The sequence below is a fragment of the Gallus gallus genome, chromosome 23, assembly GCF_016699485.2.
Source record: "Gallus gallus isolate bGalGal1 chromosome 23, bGalGal1.mat.broiler.GRCg7b, whole genome shotgun sequence".
Classification (NCBI taxonomy): Eukaryota; Metazoa; Chordata; class Aves; order Galliformes; family Phasianidae; genus Gallus; species Gallus gallus.
The window spans coordinates 5675596-5698779 of NC_052554.1; the positions used below are offsets into that span (position 1 = coordinate 5675596).

The window sequence follows — 23184 nt, forward strand, 5'->3', positions numbered from 1 at the left end:
ACTTTCCATGGAAGATGCTGTCATGTGAAATCCCGGGAGGGAGTTACCACATGGAGCACTGTGAAAGCATCGCACATCTCTTGCAGACGGAGGAATGCTCTGCCCCCCCCCCCCCCCCCCCCCCCCCCCCCCCCCCTCCAAAATCCTGAACACTTTTGAGTAGGGGTGGGGGGTGTGGGGAATCATCTTGTAAGCTTGGGAGCCACCTACGCACATGGCAAGTCTTGTCAGCAGCTGATAAAAGAGGTGGGAGGTGGGGAGATCTGAGGGGGAACAACTTGGAGGTTCGATGCCCATGTGGCTCAGCATCCTGTCTCCCCAGGTCTCAGCCAGATGGGCCATGGGTCTGGACCTGCTGTGGATACACACACACCAAAAGGAGAACCTGAGCAAGGACGTAGAGATAAACGCTGTCTACTTCAGTAATGACGTAAAGGTAGGGTGCATTAAGCAACTGCTTATAATAGCAATCTGATACGCTTTTCACCTCTACAAAAGCATTTCCTTTTGTTATAAAAGCACAGGCTGTTCTGATTTGCTTATATATCTGCTGTCCTGCATGCTCTCTGTACAGCTTTGGCGATAAAAGTGACGATGATCACTGCTCTCAATTCACTCTTCCTGGTGACCTGCTGTCCCTAATGATTCAGGATTTATAACTGAGAAAGTTTAGCCAGCAGGGTGCTGCCATCAGGAGAGTGCTGGTCTGATCCTTATGATACAAGGAAGCAGCCAGACTCCCTCCTCACCCGAGCTGTTAAACAGACAATTACGTGTTTGGTGTTGGCATAAACACAGGCAAATTAGTCACTGGAGAAAACCCCAGTGCCTGTGACAGCTGGTTGTGGTTAAGAGACAGTGGGGGTGACAAACACCTCTGGCAGCGAGTGGCAGCCACCTGTCTGTGACACTTGGGGGGAGCAAGAGACACAGCGGGGCTGGAGCCCAGCGCTGCCTTGGGAGCCTCTCCTTGTGATCACAGCTATGTTTCGGGGAGCTCAGTGTCTGCAGGGTTGGAGCAAAGCTGACCACAGCACAGATAGCAAAGATCAAGGTGAAACCTTCAGGAGGATCATTCATGGGGAACCGGGGAAGGGTTTGTTTTGCCCTCAGACAGCAGATGCAGAGAAGTGACAGTGCTGGCACAGAGCTTGTCTTCTGCAATGAGTGCAGAGTGAGGCACTGGCCTGATTTCCAGGAAAGGAGAACAGTGTGTCACATAGAAAGCACTGAAAAGACCTGAGGCTTCTGCCTCAGCTTTCTGTCTCACTCCTGCAGATGCACGAGTGCTTGGGAGTTCAAAAGGTTGAACTGGAGACTGTCCCCTAGGTGGCAGAGGGCAGGAAGCTGTGGCTTCTCTCCTGCAGAGCGGTTGTTGGTGCATAGACTGTAGGTGGTGTCCCTGTCTCTGCTGGGGATGCCTGCGTGGCTGAGCATCTTTCTCTTTTTACAGACCTGACCTTTGCAGTAGTAGTGGGGGAATTGGAGCTGGACAGAAGAGCTTGGTGCAAGGCACTAGCTTTAGTGCCCCAGAAGAGATGCTATGCTGGCAGTCCTTCGGCAGCATCTTAAAACGTCACAGCATCTCTGACATCCTTTCCAGCTTGTGCACCTTACAAACAGGTAGGGCTGGGCCTGCTGTTTCCTCCACCCAACCCACCCATTTCCTATCTTCTGCAGGCATGACAACTAGTGAGTTAATCCTACAGGCCATAAACTAAGCTGTATTAGCAGACACCATCTGTCCTTTTTCATTTGCTGATGCACGACCTATTTTGCTGTGTAGTGGAGCAGGCGCTGCAGTTTCAGGGCTTGCATATTACGGTGTCCGTGCTGCCTGGGTATAATCCAGAGCTTTCAGTGACCTGCTAATGGGAGAAGGCTCCAGTGAATTGAGTGCCAGGAACTTGCTGTCATGGGCAGGTAGTGGCTGGGGTTTGTCTCTGGGGCTGCTTGGCTTCAAAGGAGTTTTAGCCCTGATGCCACAAAGCACCAGTTGACATCTGGGAAGAGAAATGCCTTAGGGGAACTTCCAATGAGAAGAGCACAACTCCCATCAGCAGAGCCAGTCCTTATCTGGATCCCCTTCAGCAATGCCTTGTCTCACTGCTTTGTCTCAGAGGCTACGCTCCCAAAGCATTTACCACCTCCAGGGGTGCCACGCTGTAGAGCCTATTTTCAAACTGAAGTCAGATCCATGGGGACAGGCCCTGTGGTGTACTCCATAGTCCAGGCCATGCCACACTGGCCTTGGGTAATTCCTTTGCTTTACAGAAGCTGAGCAATGGCAGTCACAACAGGAGGGGAAAGACAGGAAGAGAATTCTTCCCTGGTTTCTCTATGGGGATCTTATCCCATCGCAGAGCAGTCTGATGACCCTTGTCTGGGTACAGAAGTACAGCTGTTATTAAAGGTTATGAAACCACTAGGATATTTCCAAGGCAGTTATGGTACTTAACTCAAACTCTCAAAGCAGTTCCAAAGGTTGTGTCTTACTTAATGAAGCAGCATTTCCTTCTGAATTTACCAACTTCTCATTTAAGTCAACCCCGTGGCAGAAATTTTCCCTGAGATGTGAAATGAAGAATGAGGAAATTTTTGTCTCAGTGCTGCTGGGAGTCAAGAAGGGAACTGAGCTCAGCAGGGTTTGGTGCTGATGTGTTTGTGGTACCCAGAAACAGGATAGCTCGCTGTCATGGACTGGAATCCCAGAAGCAGGCTGGGAGTTTTCAGCTTCCTGCCTCACCCAGCAGAAGTGGAAGGCAGAGCGGAAGGAGTCACTCAGCCTGACCTTGGCACCAGCCAGCCAATTGCTTTCTGAATTAGCTCAGTTGCACCATTTGGGATTTCTGAGAAATGCTTGACCTGCTGGGTAGGGCGGCCCTTTGTGGATCTTGCTAAGCTTTGGATACCCACAGCTCCCCGCAGCAGCGACTCCTGCTGTCTCCTTCCTGTCTTTCCTGAGCTCTGTCCAACGTTCCCTCTCTGCACTGCAGGTGCTCGTGTGGGTTCTGTGTCTGATGTGACAAGAAATACTGACTGTCCTGTGAGATGCCATCACAGCGGCCCTCTGCTCTTCCTCTAGGTGTGATCTTCCTTGCGTGCTGTTGGGACAGCAGTTGGTGTCAGAACAGTTTCCTTGCAGTCTGACGGCTTGCAGAGTAAATCCCTCCGGCAAGGCAGATCCCAGCGTTTCTTATTTCTTTCCCAGTACTTTGGGAGGATAATTGGCTCAAGAATTTTCTAGATCTGAGGCAAAATAATAAACATCCCCCCCCCCCCCCCCCCCCTTCATAGGCCAGAGCTGTGGGCCTCTCCTGTGTGCTGTGTGAGGAAAGGGAGCCAGGAAGGGCAGTGCTTCACCAGGATGAGAATGTACCCAGATCTGTGACAGCAGGAGGGAAGAGGAAGAAACAGCCCATGCGGTCAGCCCTGGAAAGGGCCGTTCCTGCTGAGAACTGGCTGGGGAATGTTCCCATTTTCATAACCAGCAACAGCTGTGGAAAGGGGAAAGGAGTGATTCTGGTCCTTCCAGCAGCCAGGATGAGAGCAGCGTGGTGCTCCCAGACCGCTGGCCCAGCAGCAAGGAAAATGCATGTCATTTTCCAGAGGGCCGAGCCAACAGTAACCAGGTGGGAAATGTATGAGCTCCTCACTGAGAATTGGCTCAGTCAGAGTTCTCTTGTCTCAGATGTGATCTTTTCTCAGCCTGATGCTTGGCTGCCAAGCCCCTGCCCTATAGCCTGGCTCAGACTGGAACTGCTCTCACAACAGTCCTGTGTACCATCCTGTGCTGTGGCCCTGGAGCAGAACAAGATGGGCAGGGGAGAGGGAAGCAGTAGCAGCGTAGGGGAAATGCTAAGTCACGGCCTGAAGCAGTGATGGAGCACCTGGTGGGAAGGCAGCATGCCAGCTGCCCGTGAGTTACAGGATCCCTCTCCAGCTATGCTCTGCAATCTCTTGGGGAAAACTGTTGGCAATAACAGCCCTATTTTCACAAACCAGAGGCATTCTGGCTTTACAGAGCCTCCCTTTGCATTTCCCTGCCCCCTGCAGTCATGTGTATTTGGGGAAAAGCCTCTCAGGGCAGCTCTGACTCCTGCGCTTCCTGCTGGGACATGCAGCTTGGCCGCAGCACAGCAGTGTGCCAGGGCTCACGTAGCTCTGGTTTCTGCCCTGGCTGTTCTGACCCGCTCCCCCTGGATTCACAGCCCAGCACCCAGGGGTGCTGCCTGGTCCCAGCATTAAGAGCAGCGCTCACTGCATGGGATGAGCACCAAAACTGCAGCTGGATAACCTGGCAGTGGACAGGGAGCAGAACTCTGTCTCTGGGCTATGGACCAAGAACGCCTCTTTCCCGTCTGAGAAGCCAAGGCTTTGAGCCCTGCCAAACGCCGGTGTTTGTTCCTGCATTTGGCATGCAAGAGATGGCAACAAAGGCATAGGGGAGGCAGAAAGAGGAGTTCCAGTGAAGAGGGGAAGTGGATTTCTCTTGGGTCTCTTTGTGATCTTGTTTGGTTTGGAAATAGTGGAAGCATGCAGAGATGCTAACAGTACACAGTAAGGGTGTTTCTGCTGTCCCTGTGGCAGAACAAACTGTGGTCTCCTTCAGTCAGAGGAAACTGGAGCCCAGAACTACTATCCAGCCATTCACCACCTGAGATGGAGCCAGTGGAAATCCAGCTCCAGGGAGCTGATGCCTTTGAGTGTTTGCAAGGAAGTGTTATTCACAGCCATGGAGCCTTGCTATGGGTACCTTGTCTTGCAGCCCTGGTCTTGCCCTGCGCTGGGCCTACTGTATGATAGGAAGCTTTTCTTCTCTTGGCAGCAGCTGAGCCAAGTTCTCCTGGAGCCTGTGGGCTGGGATTTATATCAGCAATGCGCTTGGCCACATGAATCCCATTGACTGTCCTCATCACCTTCCTTGGAGAAGCAAGCAGGGAGGATGAGCTCTTGGAGCAGAACCAAGAGAGCAGCTGAGACTGACAGGAGTCAAATGACTTCAGCAGTTTCTCTGTGCTTCCATTCTCTCCCAGGTAGTTTCAAAAAACAAAAAGATGCTGGCAGTAGCTAAAAAAGGAGCAAAGTCCTGTGTAAGCTGGGTGAGTGCACCTGGATTTCCCCCCAGAGATGAGAGTTAAGGCCAGGTTTATAAAATGTTAGAAATGCTAGTTTAGCTAAAGGGATCGTATTTCCATTAAGAAACAGGGAACTGTTGATTACTCAAGTAACCTCAGGTATCGAAGGAATGGCAACCTTAGGGTGGAATTTCCCTCTGCTAAGTTTAGGGAGATGACAGAGGGGACCCCAGAACAGCGCTGGGAACACACTGACCTGCGCTCCTGGGTGCACAACTGCCCTGCTGGCGCTCACAGGCACTGGGTAAGGGTGAAAGCAAACACAGGGCAGGCGCCTGTGTGTACCTCTGCCAAAGGAACTGGAAAATATTTCTCTGCAGTGGAGTCATGGCCAAGAGAGACTAGAACAGGAAGGATTAGAATGTCCAACAGGACCTGGCTCAGCTCCCAGGGCCCTCGCTGGACCCTGGCACAAGGGCAGCTCCTTCTGGTGCCCCGGCCCTCTGCAGAGCCCTGCAGGCCCACAGCCCTATTTTCTCAGAGAGGTGTTTGTTTCAGGCTGGGTGCCAAGAGCCAGCAGAGCACAAGCTCCCAGTGCATCCACTTATTGCACTGTGGGGAGGTGGAAATATCTGCCCTTCTGCCTCCCTTGCAAAGAGCACAAGAAGTGCCACAAATAGGTCTTGTGCCTAGCAGTGATAGCCCACGGGAGGGGACAAACACCCATGTAATACAGCGCAGCTGTGGAATAGAGATCGCATGAAGGCACTCAGAGCACGTTGGAGACACTCAGCTGCTTCAGCTGATGTGCAGATGCCAGTCTGTGTAATATTCACATGATCGTCCCCTCTGCAGTGTAGGCAAGTTATAGGGTGAACAGAAGGAACAGTGGGGAAGGTCAAGGACTTGGAGGGATGGTTGGGGCTTTCTGCTTGCAGGCAGTTCTGGTGCCATCCCCCCACTATATTCTGAATATCCTTGAAAAAATCAAGATGAAACACGACCTAGAAGCAGCCATAGCTGTGTTTGCAGTTCTGCATGACCAGCAACTACCTCAGGGACTGGAACTGCAGAAAAGCAGAGTTAACCCTTTCCAGGCTGCAGCCAGGACAGGCAGAGTCTCATTTGGGAGTGCTTGGGACCACCTGGAGCTGGCTCCCTCCCACCCCAGCTGCCCTGTGCAGCACTGGAAGCTGGCAGGAGCTGCTGCCAGAGCCTCTCCTCCCCTCCCTGCCCACGTCAGAGGTACACAGCACAGCTGACTATGCAGCCACCTGGGTGACAGCCCTGCCACCTCTCCTCAGCCTGCCCTCTGCTAAAAACCTCTGTGTGTGGGGCCTCCAGCACAGCACTGCTGCAGGAGTCCCACACAGCAACACAAGCTGTTGCTTTTTGCAGAGTTACCATAAAATAAGCAGCAGAATAGCCAACTTGGGCCACTCCCAAATGCTCCATATAAATCCAGCATCTGTGTGGGGGAAGGTGGTGCATCTTGCAACAATAGCCTTCCCTAATTAAGGCATATTTATGCTCCTTTTTACAATTCTGCTTTCTCATGTATGCTTAGGCATTCCTGACTGCATTTCTCCCTAAGTTCTTTGCTTAGTCAGATACACGGTGTGGGTCTTGGTGGGCAAAGGTGTGCCCAGCCCATCCTCTTTGTTGCTGTGAAGTCCATACGTCCCTCTGCCATGGAATCAGAGCTGTTACACCACCAGCTTTTCCAAGCATTAACAAACAAGCCAAGCTTTTGGAGTAGAAAGAGATGAAATTTCCCCTGGGCCAGTTGAATACGTAGGTACCACTAGGATGCTGCAGGGCACTAAGGTGACCATCACCCCTTGTTCTCTCTGCTAACAGATTGGATCCCCTTATGCAACTGTTACGCTAAAAGCCAGCATGACATGCAAAACGTTTCAAGGGCTTTGTTTTTTGCCTCCAAGGTCTGCAGATTCCCAGGATCCACGTCCAGAGAACTCCCAGCGATAAATGTGTGCCAGGCTGCCTTCCCCAGAATGACTGCTTCCTGCACAGGCTGGGTAAGTCCTGAGACTGCTTGAGACGTGTAGCTTAGGATACCCATCCCAAATGCACATTGCTAGGCTCTGCTCCAGTGCACAAGCTCTGCTTACAGCCTCCTATTATATTGGTGCAGCTCAGGGAGACCAGGTCTCCAAACTTCTCATTCTTTTCTTCAAAGGTTTGTACTCTAATCCAAAGAGGGAACTCCAGTCCCCTTCTCCAGAGGGACTGGGGCTGCTGCACAGTCCTGGAGGTTTAGGTATGCATAGCTCTTCCCAGCAGTGAGTGACACATACTGATATCTTGGGGGAGACGCGTTTGCAGCTTTGCATCAGGCAGCCAGGCTCTGACCAGGTCCCTAAGAGACCAGCCCTGCTGTGCCAGGTTGTCAGAGCATTGTATAATGCTGCTGCTGCTGCCCAGGAACACCCCCCACATCAGCATGCTAGCCAGAAGGATACCAAGGCAGGTTCTGAGCCTGCAGCCACTCGTAGAACCCACCCTACCCTGCTCCCCTGGGGTCTCTTACCTTGCCTGGAGCCCAGTCGGATGCAGCTCTCTTCCCTCTGCAGCCTCCCTTGCTCTCCCTTCCCCACGCCGCCTCCCCACGTGATGTCAGCACAGCCCTGCCTCTGCAGCCGCCCCGCACACCGCCCAGCACTCCCTGCCAGCCCTGGTTTTGCTGCTTCCCTTCCAACGGTTTCCACAGCAACACAAGGGGAATCCCATCCTCTGGTCCTCCACCTCTTAGGGCCTCACTTGGTATCATCCACTGCAGCTCTTGCTAAGGAGCCTGAAGACTATAGGAAGGATAGAGGAGACAGCAGGGAATGGCAGCAGTTCCAGCATGGCCCCGGGGGAAGGCTCACCATGCCCAGGGGAAGGGAAAGCAGAGCAGAGTTGCGATCAGGGCAGGCTCAGATGAAATGCAGTCACCTCCACAGCTGTCACAGTACATGCCTCTATGTGGCACTGCAGGCCACCAGCACTGTGCTCTTCCCACCTTCCCCATGCGTTGCCAGTTCTTTGTTCCTCAGTCCCACGTGCTCTTTCTGTACTAGGGCTGTACAGGTGTATGCCACACACACCCCTCACGCAAGCTCTAACCCAGCCAGGGATTTGTGCTACTTGTCCATAGCACATACTCTTTGTGGGGACATGCCTTTGCTCCTTGGTCAAGGTCAGAGAGCAGATATCGATCAGAAACTTCAGACTGACTCCAGAACAGACCATCAGGAGCCATCAGACTCATTATTGCCAACCACAAATCCACAGTGAGAGGGTTTTCTGCAGTATCATTCACAGATGGTTTCAGCAGGAAGGGAGAAGGCCAGATACTACATTTTTAGGTCTGCAGCACATCTTTAATGGAAAGAGATGGCCCAAGGCTTTTTCGTCCCTCCCCCCCCCCCCCCCCCCCGAGATGCTGTTTCTTTTCAGCAGAAATACTGCTGCATTAGAGAACAGGTCACTTCCTCTATCAGTGAGAATTCAGTGTCCTATTTGATGCTAGTTCTTGTGCTATAAATAGGAATTTTCCCCTTTTATAGTTGCTGAATAATTTTCAAAATGAAATATGAACACAGTTTTCAAAAGAGTGCCTGATAAGCAGCTTGCTGGAGTGAAATTGTTGAACAGAAGGAATTTACAGCACCTGCAGAGCATCACATGCTACGGAAAACATTCAAGGTCACAGTGACAGAGACAGGTCACAGAACAGATCCAACTACAGAGGACAGAGGCTCGCTGGAGCTAAACAACCTCCTCACAGCACCCCAACGATTCATTTTGTGCTCTGCATTTGGGTAAGCTGGTGATCAACTGGAAGAAGCCCAGCTCAGAGAGCCAAGAGCTGCCATCCCACACACTGGAAAGCCAGGAGGAGCAGGCAGAACAGGTTCTGAAAGCAGCAGTAGGCAAGCAGCAAAAGGACAGGCTCCCAAACAATGAGGAAGAGCATAATTTAACATCGATCATCAAAAGAAATAAGGGAAGAACACCACAAATGCAGAAGAAACATAAACTTGCCTTCAAAAGATGGAAAATGCTGAGCAGAAGTGCAGAAAGGTAATAAAACCATCAGAGCACAGAGAGACTGCATGGCTGAGGAGCAAGGGCACCCAATTATGCTGAAGAAACCAGTCCTTGCTGGAGGAAGTAGGCATAGGCAGCCTGACCCTCTGTGATGTCTGTCCATAGGGCCACAATCAAAGCCCCAGGGGCAAACAGGGCTGCTACTGCCTGGTATCAAAGGCACTGGAAAAAAAACAATGACTTCTCATCAGCACAAACTTCCTCTGCGATTCCTCAGAGAACCCATGGCAGGGCCTGGGACGCTACGGAGGCTGGATAACAGGAGACCAGGAAATGCCTTCAGACCCTTCATTACAGCAGATTTTGTCCTGTGTAGTTTGACAGACACTGGTGGAGGGAGCTGTGCAGCAAGGTATGAAAGGCAGAAGGTGAACAAGAAGAAACAGAAGCCAGCATTTGGCTTGCAGTTATTGCAAGAGACGAAATAACGTCAACTCCTCCATGCACCAGCAGTTAGAAAGGAAGAGGGAGGAAAGGCTGGTATGACATTAGTTGTAAAAATACCTGAAAGGAGCTCCAACCACAAAGGGTCAGAATACACAGGGGTTGTGCTTTCAGCACCATGCATGAAGAAACGAGAGACACAAAGTCAGCAAGAGACAGCATTGCTATGGTGATATAAAGCATTGAAACGCTCATTAGAGAATGTAAAAGGAATTACAAGCCACATTTTTAGCTGCACAGAAACGTCCTTGAGATAGGATCAGGCCAGAGCATCCACCCCCCTCAACTGTTAGTATGTCATCTGCTTCCCTTCTTCCACGCTGTCTGCAGGTCAAAAAGGACGCAGCAACAGATACAAAATGTAAAGGGGTTATTTTATTATTGATTCAGAGGTTAGACAAGGCACCATTTGATCTAGAAAGAAATGCAAAAAAACCAATTAAGTGTTATTTGTACAGTCAATTAAGAAAGGTTCTTTTGCATTTCTTCTGCATTATGTGAACTCCAGCTTGGTCAAGATCACAGAAAAGCCACCTGACTGCCAAGGAAGGCAAGCTTGGACCAGCGCCGCAGCCCCTCAGTTGAGCAGCAGCAGAACCTGGAGAAGTCTATGCTGGGCTGGAGGAATGCAGCAGAACAAGAAAAACAAAACTTTCAGGAAAACAACACAGCATCTTTTTTTTTTTCTTTTTTCCCTTCCTCCTCTTCTACTTCAGAAAAGTCATTTGTTCATTTTGGTCCTTGCTGACAGGAAGCAGCTTTAGAAATCACAGCAAACCTTCGATAGCCTCCAGCTTCTATGAGCTAGTAAGACGAGTCCTGAAAGCCCTGGAGAAGCCTGGAATGGCACCTCGCCCTACCCTGCTATGTCAGTGGCCTGGGTCTGGTCACTGGTAGAGATGCTTCTTTGCAATAGTTTTGCCTTCCTAAACACTGATTTCTAAGGAGAAGGCCACCTCCTCTTCAGAATGATTCTGCTGAATAAGAAATACAAACAAAAAACAACCAAGCCAACCCCTAATCCCCTTGTTTACCACATCCTTTTTCCTTCCCATCAATCGTAACCCCCCTCCCAGCTGCCCTCCCTGCCTCCCCTGCACCAGGGGAAGGCTGCAATGGCTGATGTAGCAGTGTGCAGCGTTTGGTGGTGTCTCATCTGGATCACGGAGTCACTCAGCTGGAACAAATGGGAACAGAGAAAAAAATATATTTAGGGAAAAAACCAAAATGGTTTATGGCATAAAAGGCTGTCGAGCTGGATGCAAAGCAAACACAAGGGAGAAAGAGAAATGGAGAGTGGAAGAACACATTGTTCTTGCTGTGGAAACCTCAACCAGATTCAGGAATGCCAACTGGCCAGGAACCCTCCCTTATGACAGCATGAGGGTGCTGTGGCTCTTCCTTTGATTCTCTCAAGATGCCAAGATAAAAGCTGCTTCTCAGTTTCTTTACATCACTGAGAGGCAGAGACAGCTCTAACACACCTTTTCCACTGCCCCAGAGCACAGCAGTCTGCACCGAGTGCTCACCCCACCTTCCTGCACACTGAAGCCTCTTCATGGGAGAACACAAGAGTTGAGGTAACAGCCATGTGGGGAAACTTGGGCAGCTTCTGAAACCAGCACCCTTGGTTACTTTCAAATCCCCTCTCTGCACACTCACGTGCTTTCAAGAGCAAGAAATGAACTGCTTTCAGTTTCTAGCATGATTTGCAGTTTGCTGAAGAGGACCATTTTTCTGGAAAGAACGTATGAGGACAGAGTCATTTTCAGACAAAAGAGTAATTATCAAGAAAAACTGCAAAGGATTTCAGAGGACTGAGCACCTGTTCTGGATGCAGCCCACCACAGCTCAGTCCACTGAGGGAGCCACGGCATCTTCCTTGAAAGAGAGGACTCAGGAACACTGAATCAGTAAACATACACGTAAGGCCAAAGGACAAAGTTTTATCTGGGCCAATCTGCATTTTCAGTGAGATCTTCCAGGCAGGGCTGGAAGCATGCATGGGCAAAGGTTGTCACCAGCCGTGCAAGGTTGTATATGGTGGCGTAACGGCACTGAGATGTCCAAGCACGAACCACAAATGGACAGCCGGGACAAGCTGTTTGTCTTGCTCAGGAAACAAGTATATTTCCATGAGCTCGTAAAAAAAGGTCATTGGCTGAAGGACATGTGAGGCCAGTGGTTAAAAACTGTGTCCTCTGGGCCTTGAAAAATCGTATTTTGCAATAAGGCTTTATTTAGACATCAGGATAAGGGGAAGCTCAACACACCTTCATCTCCTTGGCCAGAGCCAAGGGAAGGAATAGAACTGACATCCAAGTCCTTTTCTTGTCCTCCAGAGATCAAATTGCTGCAGTGACTGCAGTCTGACCAGAGACTTCATGTTGTTTGTTTGTTTTTAAAAAGAAGCCTCTCACTAATATTTGGTATATTGGAGTCCACGCCTCACCACACCTGAACTGGAAAATGTTTTGAGTCCACAGATGAGTAACTGAAAACCCCCATTGTCACTCAACCTATTTTTGCCCCACAAACAGCATGAGAATGGAGAGAAAACTGTGCTCTTGGGGAACCTGCTGTCCCACAGGGTAAGACACATTCAATGGAAGCAAGTCCTCACCCAGCCCTGAGCAGCAGTAGGCTGCACACACAGCCAAGCTCTGCCTCCCACTGCTGCTCATCCTCTGGGGAGCAGCCAGGAATAGCTGGAAGTACAGCTGCTTCTCCTGGGGAGCTACAGCCCTACAATGAAACCAAATCCCTTGGACCCAAAGGGTGCAGAGCTCAGTTCTGACAGCTGGTGCTCGGGCGCACTGCGACCTCTAGGGGCCGAATCGCCCACATCTGCAGACAGACTGACGTTGACATACACTGAGATGGAAACCGTTAACAGCTCGTTTAATAGAGAATTAGCAAACTCCTGCCTCGGGCTGCATCATCCCCTCCTCTTCTACTCTACTTAGCTCTTCACTCTCCCTGGCCCCAAAGAGACAGAGAGAGACAGAGAGACAGAGACAGAGAGAGACAGACAAGGGCAAGCTCCATCCAGGAATGGAGCCCTAAATGAACATAACCAGGTCTTTACATGTTGCTCTCGAGAAGGCTGCCAGGATGCTAGCAAACACCACATCAGGAGACTGGGAGGCATCCACCGCAGTATGGATCCCTCGCTTGCTGTAGTAGGAGACCAGGGGGGAGGTCTGTGTGTGGTAGGCCTTCAGGCGGGTTTTCAAGGCTGTTTCATTATCATCTGAACGGCGGATCAGGGGCTCTCCAGTGACCTGGGAGAAGCAAGGGGACAGTCTCCAGCTAGCTGCAGCCTGGTGCACTCCCCCCTTCTCTGTGCAGCTACAACCCCTGCTCCCCTCCTCCAAGGTGGGCCACAATGCAGCACTGCAGAGGTGAGTCCCCAGGTCAGCATGGGAAGGCGGTGTGAACCCAAAGCAGCCAAACCAAGTCCCAGAGCTGTCACTGAAGAAATTGATTCAGCATGATGGTCTTTCCCTCACACACCATTCTGCTTGCTAAAAGGAACCCCAAGACCAAATGCCAGCTACAGTTGCTCCCCAGGAGGGAAAGCAGTCATGACCCACTGCAATTTCAGCTATGGACAGAGGCCACCGAGCTGTGATGTGGCAGAGCCCAGGCTCCACAGAACAGCTGTACCTTCACTCATCCCTTGTTCCCTGCACTACTGTTGGCCTCGGCTGCCCAGGCAGTTCCCCACACTCCCCAGAAAGGTGGGACAGAAGGTAGGAGAGAAGGAAACAAGTTTTTTCCAGGGATGCTGCAAAGCACCAGCTAAACCCAAAGCAGTTTAAGCTGTGGCCTCGGAGCGCACATACATCGTCCTTCATGTGCTCTTTCGGGGGTCTGAACTCCTCATGATAAGAGCGGCCGCTTGCTGGGTGAATCAGCCTACAACAGAAAGCAAGCATCAGCAAAGGGGCCCTGTGCCAGGATGAGGTCTCCTGAACCTGTCAGTCATCAGTACAGAAAAACCTGCAGTAGCAACACAATTAGCTTCTCTCTACTAGGAGAACGTTTTCTAAATATTCTGGTACCAATGGCCTCCTCAAGTGCATGGAATAAAAATAAAAAGTTGCATTAGGAAATGGAGAAGGGGAGCACAAAGGCGACAGTGCCACAGCAAACAGCAGGAGACATCTGCGTCTCTGCACAGCCATGACTGATCCTGAACAGGATGTTCAGCAGTGCCCAAATGGCCTGCATAAGGGAGAAGCAATAGCACCAGAGAAGCACAGACATTAGCTGTCAGACAGCAGGCTTAAGGGCTGAGCTGGGTCACCAAGATTATTGATTCATATCAGCAACAGGCTGTGTTCAGATTGGCCCAGGCATGGAACGCTCAAACAGAGCAGAAATCTAATACAGGGCTAACTGCAGGCTGGTCCGTGCGCTGTGACAGTGACCAAAATGATCCCAAACAAGGACACTCTCCCATGAACTAGGAACCCCCAGATCTTCTGGGAGAGGAGTTACCGTCCGGTGATCCTCCGTATGAGCAAGGAGTCGGGGATGCTGAACTCAATGACGGAGTCCAGTTTCTCTCTCCTCTTCTCCAAGAGCTCATCCAGCTGCAAAAGCAAACACCCAACTCAGAGAGGCAGATGCAAGCCAAGGGCTCCCCATCACCCAGAAGAAAGGAGCTGCCTGCGCAGCCCTGAGCAGCAGCTCAAGTACCATTTCAGCCTGCTTCACTGTGCGTGGGAAGCCATCCAGCAGAAAGCCATTCTTGCAGGGAGGAGTGTCGAGGTTGTTCTCAATCAGCTCCACCACCATCTCATCGCTCACCTGCAAAGAGGAGAGATGGGTGCATGGTCAGAACAGGCAGCAGGCATTTATACACAGCTGTCCACACAGCAGCTGTCCTTGTGCCAGCACCCAGCCTGCACCAGAGCCTTTTTACAGCTGGTCCCAGTTCCAAAGGCAGACACACAGGTTGCTGCTGTAGCAGAGTGGAAGCTGCACGTTCATACATGCCCACATCCGGGGTGTGCTCCTTGAGTGTCAACACTAAGATGTGCCCAATGAGTTAATGAGGCATTCCACAGCAGGGACACCCCAGTCTGTAACAGTGAAGTTACAGCACTGGTGCAAAGGTTGTTGTATTTCAAAATGGGCAATCAATCTTAAGACAAATTCCCTATATGTCTTTTTTTTTTTTAAAGCCAATCCTCAGTACAACCACTGATACCAACATAACATTTATTTCCTGTTACTTTGTACCTTCGCACACACACATCTCTGAGTAAGCAGGCCTGGCCAGGAGGGGCAAAGCACGTGAGCTGCTCATTGATGCTTGTAAACTGTGTGTGAAGGTAAATGCCCAAACAGCTGCTGACGAACTCCAGCCCTGCTGGGCAGCTCTTCCCACGTCACCACCTCAGTATGTCTCTGGAATCAGCGTCTTCTCTATGCTGCAGCATTTCAGAAGTACTACCAGGTACTGCAGCCCCAAGAATAGGTGTCTGTTCCAATAGTAGCTCTCCTTATCACATCAGCAGGTGCTGTTTCCCCCAGTACATACAGCTGAGACCCAGCAGGATTCCAGAACAGGCTGTCACTGCACATAAACCGGACCAGGAGGCACATGGGTGGGGAGCAGCCTCGGTAAAGCAACAACACTTCTGTGCTTTCCTGATTACTCCTTTCAGGGAAGAGATTAATGCATAATTGAGCATAAAAAAAAACGTCCTGGCTCCAAGTGCTGGTGCTCCCAGCTGAGTTATCAGACAGCCAGAGCACCACCAGGACACAGCAGCACAGCACCCCGCACTCTCATCATGTGGCACATACCAGCACTCTCACCAGATAAGGTCCCTATCTTTCACAACCAGGCTCAGTGTTGCAATGCACACTTTAAGCTAAAGCTGGATGTATGCCACCTTGTTCCTGAGCCTGCAGTCTCCTTGGGGCATTATGAACCAGTGACAGCTAGCAGCAATGCCCCACATGTGCCCACACTGCTTAGCTGTGGGGCAAGTCACCACGGTTTGCTGCCCCTCTGGTTTCCTTCAGGGATCTAAGTCGTACTGAAAGATAATTAGATCTCCAGAACAGGAATGTGCTAGGGAACCTAACCCTGGGACACAAGTGTCTTCTGCACAGCATTACACTGTTACACTGTAACTCCCACAGCAACATTCTTAAGTCCGCTTTCATGTTACAGTTACAGGCAAGCAGAAGATCTGGGATGCAGATGAAAGGAGAAAGTCATCAACCCCACAGTGGTCCAGACATGTGAAGTGACACTGAAACCGTGTAAAGGCTCCGTGACAGAAAGGAACGGCTGAGGGCACAGAGGCTGCTGGTAAGCAAGGAGAAGCGTGATGGGGGAGGATGCTTTTATAGGATGTTCCTCCTGCAGAGCAATAAGGAGAACCTCACCTTCACCCTACAGTCTGCCCTTCCTGCACATATTGGGTTTTGTCACCTGGGCTTCTGACAAGGAGGTGCATTTTGGCTGCTGTTGGTACAGTGCTGTCAGTCTGTGCCCCCTGCTGCTACCCACCAGCTTCCCCGAATCCATCGTCTCTTTGAGCCGCTTGCCCAGCTCGGAGCCCGAAGCCACCATGGCCCGCAGCATGTCCCCCGTGGCCAGGTGGCAGACGCAGTACGTCTCAGCCAGCTTCGGAGCCTGCAGGAAAGGACAGACAGAAGGTGAGAGCGCAGCGCGGTGACTCCAGCAGATCTGGGCAAGGACAGGACGCGGCCACTCCAGTTTTGCCTCCCACTGGGACAGGCACCCCCCAGATCCAACATCACACCGACCAGACCTCGTCCCCACTCGCAGCAGCGGGATGCAGCGGGATGCAGTGGGAACACGTGGCTCCAGGAAACCCTGCAGGGCCGCGACAAAGGCCCGCACGCCCGGTGCCCCCGCGGGCTGCCACGCACAGGCCCAGGGAGCCGGGCCCGAGGAGGCCGCACCGCGCCCTGGCTCAGATCGCCGTCCCCTCACCTGGGTGCCCTTTCCGGCGCCGGGTGGCCCCAGCAGCACCGCGCGGATCCCGCGGCGGAGCCCCGTGCCCGGCGCCTGTCCGCGGCCACCCCCCGCCTGCGCGTTCGGAGCCATGGCCGCCACCGACTGTGCCTGGCGGGGTCACGCACGGAGTGGGCGGGGTCACGCACGTGGTGGGCGGGGTCGCGGTGGGCGGGGCTACGCGGGCAGTGCCGCGCGTGGGGACGGTGCGGCTGTTTCTGCGCGCTCAGGGAGCGGCGGAGCGCGTTGGGTGTGAGCTGCCGGTGTGAGGCTCTCCGTACGCAGGGACTAAAGTAGTTCCGGGAGCAACTCTCGGCTGCAGCGCTGCTGGGCCGCAGCGTGAGAGCTCTCCGTGACACAGCCAGCTCACAGCTCGCTCACCTCCGTCCTTTGAATTGCTTTGCACTGAGCCCGTCTGGATCCTGCGCTGCCCATGTCGCAGTGCGGGCACAAAAAGCCTTCAGCACTTGCAGGGATGCAATGCCCCACTGCAGGGAGTGTCTGCACAGCACGCGCATAGCTGCAGCTGCTCCTGGTGCTCCACTGCTGGTGGTACAGGGCAGGACTTTGCTGAAGAAGGGAGCTTCCCTGCCCGTGCCTGCTAGGAGAGCCCTCGACAGAGACGGTGCTAAATACAAGCACACAGGCTCCAGGTCCCTTTCATCTCCTGTATGGGGGCAGCTGCTCCTTCATGCTCTGAGTGTTGTCTTCTTAGTGACCAGAGAGAAGGAATTGCAAATTAACAAGAAGAAGAAGAAGAAAAAAAATCCACTCGGCCTGTGGTGTGAGTGGGGGGCAGCAATGGAGCCATTTCCAAATGCACAAATGCAGGCAAAGGCAGACACGGCATCTGCATGTTTGGCAGAGCCGGCTCTGCTGCTGGGAAACACTGGCAGCAGCACGACAGAGAGTAGAGCCAGTCCCTGACATCTCCCTGCCCACCTCCCCGGCCAACATCCCTACCAGGCAGGCGCTGCTCAGCTTTTATCTCACAAAGCCTCGTTTCCCTGGAAGCGGTGCTTCAGAGGTATTTTTGGCACTCTTCCCCCCGAGGATCCCCGCGCACGCGATGCACGCGCAGCCACAAGCATCCTCAGAGCTGGGCCGGGCTGCAAGCAGGCTCACAGCTCTGTGCTGTCCGGCTGGGGATGAGCTACCAGTGCACCGGGGACGTGGTGAGAACCCAGGGTATCTGCGGGGGGCAGCCCCAGCCATGGGAGTGGGTGGGCGGGGGGGGAATGGTGCTCGCTGTGCTCCAGGAAAGGGATGAAGGATGCTCGGAGGTGGCTCAGCCAATGGGGTGGCCGGGCTCGGTTGCCACGGCCACGGTTGTGAGGCAGAGCAGGAGAGGATGCTGAGATTTGAAGGCTGCGGAGCTCCCCCCTGCAGAGGGGGGTAGGGGCAGGCAGGGAACCGGGGCAGGATGAACCACTGCAGCTGAGGGCAGTTTGTTCTTGTGGGACATTCATGGGCATAGTCTGCTTAAATGCTTCCTAAGGTGGGGGAGCTGCGGGGGCTGCTGGCTTGCCTGGTGCAGAGAGGAGGGGAACAGAGGGCAATGCCTGGAGGCACTGAGTTTCAGGAATGATCAGTAATGGCTTTGGGGGGTGAAGGGTAAGGCCAGAGGAGTTGCACTCATTTTATGGGTATAAAGCTCTCAGAGCCTCCCAGCCCTTTCCCCATCTCTGGGCTTTGCTGCTGGTGCTTGCTCAATGTGTTACAACACGCTGCTGCTCTGGGTCAGGGTGGTTTTTCTCCCAGTGCGTATCTGAAATGCTGTAAGTAGGTCCCTGCAGAGGAGGAGGTGCTGTTCAGCTCTGAGAAGTGAAACACTTGTCTACTGCTCACTTCTGATCAGAGGGACAATTTTCCTGTAAAAGCCCTGTGGATAGACCTGGCTTATTGGAGTGGAAATGTTTCCTGTGTGCTTGTGTTCTGTCTTCAGCTCCCTGGGTTATGGGATGTGCTGGATCCGAGGAAAGAGGCTGCTAAAGCTACTCCATGAATTGTGCAAGCCAGGAAACACAACTGTGCTGCATGGCTTGTCCTCTTGTTCCACACACTGTGCTATGGGAGAGAACTGAAACTGGAAGCACAGCATAGATCCAGACCATGTCTGGGTTGGCTGCTGTTGGCGAGTGGCCCGCGCTGTGTTCTTTAGCAATGCCTCGTTTTTTGTGAGGTTTGTGTGTCCAGAGGTGGCTCTGAGACTTTGGCAGTTTGAAAACCACAAGGAAACTTCTCCCCCTGAAACGTACAGCAGGTCTAACTACGAGCCAGAGCACAAAGGCACGCGTTCTGGGATGTAAAAACGGTTGGCTTTACAGTGAAGTTGGCTTTGTTGTTCGTGGCATTGGTGCCAGAACTGCTGCTGAGAAAGACAGCTGCTGTGAACAAAAACACAGAGCTCTGCACTGCAGAGAAATGAGCCTCCTCCCCCTGGAGAGCACACTTTAACCCTAGCGGTGCTCTGAGTGCTGCTTTGGAGAGCAGCGGAGGGCTCTCCTCAGGGCAGTGCTCCCCGCACAACCAACAACCATCGCAGGGCCAGGAGGCACTCTGGGGGCAGGTGGGGATGTGCACACTGCTGGAGTCTCCGGAGCTCTGCCTGTAACGTCTCCTTTCTTTTTTCCAGCGTGTTGCATATTAGGAGCCATACCCTACTGGAGGAGGCTTTACGCTGGTGTTGTCACACCTTGACCATGAACGGGTACCTGAATGAATCCAATTTCATGATGGTGGAGGAGGGCTTCACCAGCAGGGACCTCCTGGAGAGCACCCTGGTGGAGCTGTGCCGGACGGTAGGGCGGGCAGCTCTGCTGTGCTCTGCATCCATCCCCCCCCTGGAGGAGGTGGTCACAGAGCAGCGACCGCTGCTCACTTCAGATTTATTGTAGGGTGACCAGCAAGCCTTCTTTGTGGCAGACCTTGGGGACATTGTGAAGAAACACCTGCACTTCCTGAAGGCCTTGCCTCGTGTGAAACCGTACTTCCCTGTGAAGTGCAACAGCAGTGGAGGGGTGATACGGCTGCTGGCTGAGCTGGGGGCAGGCTTTGCCTGTGCCAACAAGGTATGGCTGTGGGGGAACAGCTCGGGATGAGCATCCTTTGTGCGTTGTTGGGAGAGTGGCACAGGTCGCCCCTGTGTTACGCATTTCCACTCACTGCCCAAGATCTACAGCAGCAACAGTCTCCCCCTGCTGCCAGAACCCTGCCGACACAGCCCAGAAATCCCCGTCCTGGTTGCTGATTCAGACTTGCTCGGTTTGACTGACATTTCCTGTCTGTCTAACCGTTGTCCCATCGCCCTCTCACTGCGGCTCGCAGGGAAGATATGTGCCAAACCTGCACCTCCTCAATTGTTCTGCTTGTTTTCTCTCCTCTTGGTCTTGTGCTACATGTCGACACCTTACCTCAACCTACCCATGTCAGGACAAAGCCCACTGTGACCCCTGCTAGCTCTTGTAGATATTCCCTGGAAAACTCAGGCCACAGTGCTGGTGGTTTGCCCTTTGAAGTACTACAAGCTGGCTGATGCCCGCAGCCAGTCATGGCCAAGCACAGCAGCACTGTTCCCACAGACCTCACATGTGCTGTTTCCCTGCAGACAGAGATTGCAGAGGTTCAGAGCATTGGGGTCCCAGCTGACAAGATTTTCTACAGCAGCCCTTGCAAGCAGATTGCCCACATCAAATATGCAGCCAGCCATGGTGTGCAGCTGATGACCTTCGACAACGAGGTGGAGCTGAGCAAGGTGGCCCGGAGCCACCCACAAGCCAGGTAGGTGTTGATGCAGAATCTGGAGGCACCATTGGACTGGGGGGCTACGGTGGGATTCGGAGAGGTGGCTGTGGGGTGGTGGAGGGCCCAAAGACTCCTCAACAGTGCTTTTTGCTGTGCAGGATGCTTTTGGGTATTGCTGCTGACTCCAGCCCCTCTGCCCATCCAAGCATGACGTTTGGGGCCACGCTCAAGTCCTGCCGATGCCTGCTAGAGTCAGCAAAGGAGCAAGATGTGGAGGTAGTTGGCATCAGGTAAGGCATGTTGCCCTTGTCCCTTTGGGGTGCTGAGTCCCTGTTGGACAGCCCTGCAAGGAGCTCTGCCCTGCTAGAACAATTCAGGAGTCCACAGAGCACTGCAGGGCTGCATGGTCTGGCAGTGAGGTGGGGGCTGACACCTAGGGGAGATGACCCTTGTTGGCACCAATTTGGGGCAGGTTTGGCCTGCAGAGGGGGGCTCAGTGGAATGGGTCAGGCAGTCTCTCCCAGGAAGGTATGTGGGAAGCACAGAGCTCTTGTGGTGGGGATTTCTCAGCCATGCCCCCTTTCTGCCACCATGGAACAGGCAGCCCTTCTGAACAGGGACTGTTCCCTCAGCTTTCACCTTGGGAGACACAGCCTGGAGCCCCAAGTTTTTGCCCAGGCTGTGGCAGAGGCGCAGCTGGCATTTGACATGGGCGCAGAGCTGGGCTACCGAATGCACCTCCTGGACATCGGAGGGGGATTTCCTGGCACCGAGGACACCAGAGCCCAGTTTGAGGAGGTATGTGGCTCCCATTGCTGGCTCTGGGTGGGCAGAAAGTGGGACTGCTCCCTGCCCTGTACTGAGCAGCATGACTGCGCTCACTCCGGGTACATCTTCCCATCCAGATTGCTGCTGTGATAAACTCTGCACTAGACATGTATTTCCCAGAAGGGTGTGGGGTGGAGATCATTGCAACACCGGGACGATACTATGTCACCTCAGCCTTCACCTTTGCAGCCAGTATCACCAGCAAGGAAGACATTCCCGTGGAGCAGCCAGGCTCTGATGGTAAGTGGGACCATGGGATGGGTCTGCCACTGTGCCTGTGTGCCTCTGAGCCTCTCCCTGCTCCCCAGGGGAAGAGTCTGGCAGCAAGAGGAGCTTTGTCTATCACCTCAGCAATGGCATCTATGGCACCTTCAGCTGTGTCCTGTTTGACGGTCCCTGCCCTAAGCCTCTGCTGCATAAGGTGAGGATCCGGCCTGGCTGGGGGGAGCCCTGCAGAGTAGTATGGTGTGTCCTGTTGTCCTCTGCTTCTGAGTGCCTCTCCTATGCTGTGAGATCTGCTTTGATCTGTGCAGTCCCCAAGGAACATTTTGGGGACTGATAGCTGTTCCCTAGCTTCTTAGGGCTGGTGGGAAGTTGTCACACATCAAGCATCTGCATCTGCCTCTGGGCTCAGGATGCCAGCACGGGGATGTAGGTTAGACTGTACAGGTTCTGTGTGGCTACCTGTGAGGCAAAGACCCCTTGAGAAAGGTGAAAGCCATCCTCTTAGATGATGAAAGAACACCAAGACTGACCTGTCACCAGGGCTTTGTCTCCTGCTTCTCACATGCTGCTTAGGCTGGTGCCTGGAGTGGTGAGACCCAGGTGAGCCCTTCCCAGCAAAATGGGAGAGGGATTGTCAGCTGTGGGGCCAGTCTGTTGCCACCTGGGTTAAATTGAAGAGCATGTCTTCTGTTTTGGGGCCAGATTCTCATCTTGTGTAAAACTGCTTGGTGTTGTGGTTCAGATGCCTTCATCTCATGTGGCCACATGATCTGTCCCCTGCAGAAGCCCTGCTCAGAGCAGCTCTTGTGCAGCAGCAGCCTCAGGGGTCCCCTGGGGCACGCAGAGGACCAGATCACCGATGACGTGGAGCTGCCTGAGCTGCAGGATGGGGACTGGCTGATTTTCCAGGACATGGGTGCCTACAGCATTGCGACTTCGTCCCTGTGCGGTGGGTGTCCACAGCCACACGTCACCTATGCCATGTCCCGCCTGGCCTGGTAAGAGAGAGCCCTGTGTGAGCAGGCTGAGGGCAGGACTGCCAGTGGGAGACACTGAGCTGCCCTTGATCTGGGCTCCCTGCCTGAGGGAGGGGGGCAGATCTGGGGTAACATACCGTGACATTTCGTGAGTGGGTGCCCCCTGCTCCCTCTGGGTATCTCTGCCTGCAGGAAAGCCCTCCAGCTCCTCCAGGGGAAGCCGCCGCCAGCAGAAGATGACCACGAGAGCGCCTGCACTCCGCTGTCGTGCGGCTGGGAGATGGTGGAGTCCCTCTGCGTCCCCCCAGTCTTCACCCCAGCCGGCATCATCTGAGCAGGGAAGGCCCACGCCAGCACCCTGCGCCCACGGGGCTGCAGGCAGAGCTCAGCACAGCACAGTCCTGCTCCTCCTGCTTGTATGGAGCTGCGTGTGCTCAGCGGGTTTGGGTGCTTTCATAGGAGTTATGGTAATAAATGGGTGTTGAGCCTGGCTCGGGTTTTGCCATGAGGACCCCCCTGGCATTCCTTCCCCTCCCTGTGCCTGAGGTGGCGGAAGATCCGGCTCAGATGAGCAGTTGGCTGCATAATGAGGCCATGCTCATTAGGGATGCCAAAGCTGTTGTCCCCAGCCTTAGAGGTGCCCTGGGGCATGGGGGGATGTGAGGACAGCAGTGGGTTCTGGGATGTGGGAGCTGCTAGGGGGTGGGTGAGGCTCACTGGGAGCCTTAATGAACCCACCTGCCCTAATGAACACTTCTGCCCG

At 53.2% G+C, this 23184-nt stretch overlaps 3 protein-coding genes across 9 annotated transcripts in view; 1 reads left to right on the forward strand and 2 right to left on the reverse strand.

Annotated features, from left to right (window-relative positions):
• Positions 1-7688, reverse strand: part of RNF19B (ring finger protein 19B) — a 21442-nt gene extending 13754 nt beyond the window's left edge. For both annotated transcript variants that reach the window (XM_015297865.4, XM_046903600.1), the window contains exon 1: positions 7630-7688. The gene's annotated coding sequence lies outside the window, so the exon portion shown is untranslated. The remainder of the gene's footprint in view (positions 1-7629) is intronic.
• The window catches only part of AZIN2 (antizyme inhibitor 2), a 26917-nt gene extending 4005 nt beyond the window's left edge, over positions 1-22912 (forward strand). Inside the window, exons 2-14 of one of the 5 annotated variants that reach the window (XM_046903571.1) lie at positions 323-436; positions 7022-7117; positions 15835-15975; positions 16066-16325; positions 19283-19448; positions 19545-19718; positions 20255-20427; positions 20550-20681; positions 21024-21189; positions 21297-21459; positions 21528-21640; positions 22228-22442; positions 22614-22911. In XM_046903571.1, the coding sequence (XP_046759527.1) occupies positions 19350-19448; positions 19545-19718; positions 20255-20427; positions 20550-20681; positions 21024-21189; positions 21297-21459; positions 21528-21640; positions 22228-22442; positions 22614-22755 (1377 nt within the window). In that variant the 5' untranslated portion in view covers positions 323-436; positions 7022-7117; positions 15835-15975; positions 16066-16325; positions 19283-19349 and the 3' untranslated portion in view covers positions 22756-22911. 5 annotated transcript variants of the gene reach the window in all.
• AK2 (adenylate kinase 2) lies at positions 9994-16759 on the reverse strand. 2 transcript variants are annotated; one of them, XM_425786.8, is made up of 7 exons: positions 16627-16759; positions 16177-16302; positions 14346-14456; positions 14145-14239; positions 13487-13559; positions 12727-12922; positions 9994-10815 (listed from the first exon to the last, which is right to left on the reverse strand). In XM_425786.8, the coding sequence occupies exons 1-7, from the start codon at positions 16738-16740 to the stop codon at positions 10808-10810; spliced, it is 723 nt and encodes a 240-aa protein (XP_425786.2). In that variant the 5' UTR covers positions 16741-16759; the 3' UTR covers positions 9994-10807. The 2 variants fall into 2 exon arrangements, with proteins under 2 accessions (XP_425786.2, XP_004947909.1); XM_004947852.5 differs by lacking the exon at positions 9994-10815 and having other exon boundaries at positions 10830-12922.
• Positions 22913-23184: the final 272 nt, after the last annotated feature.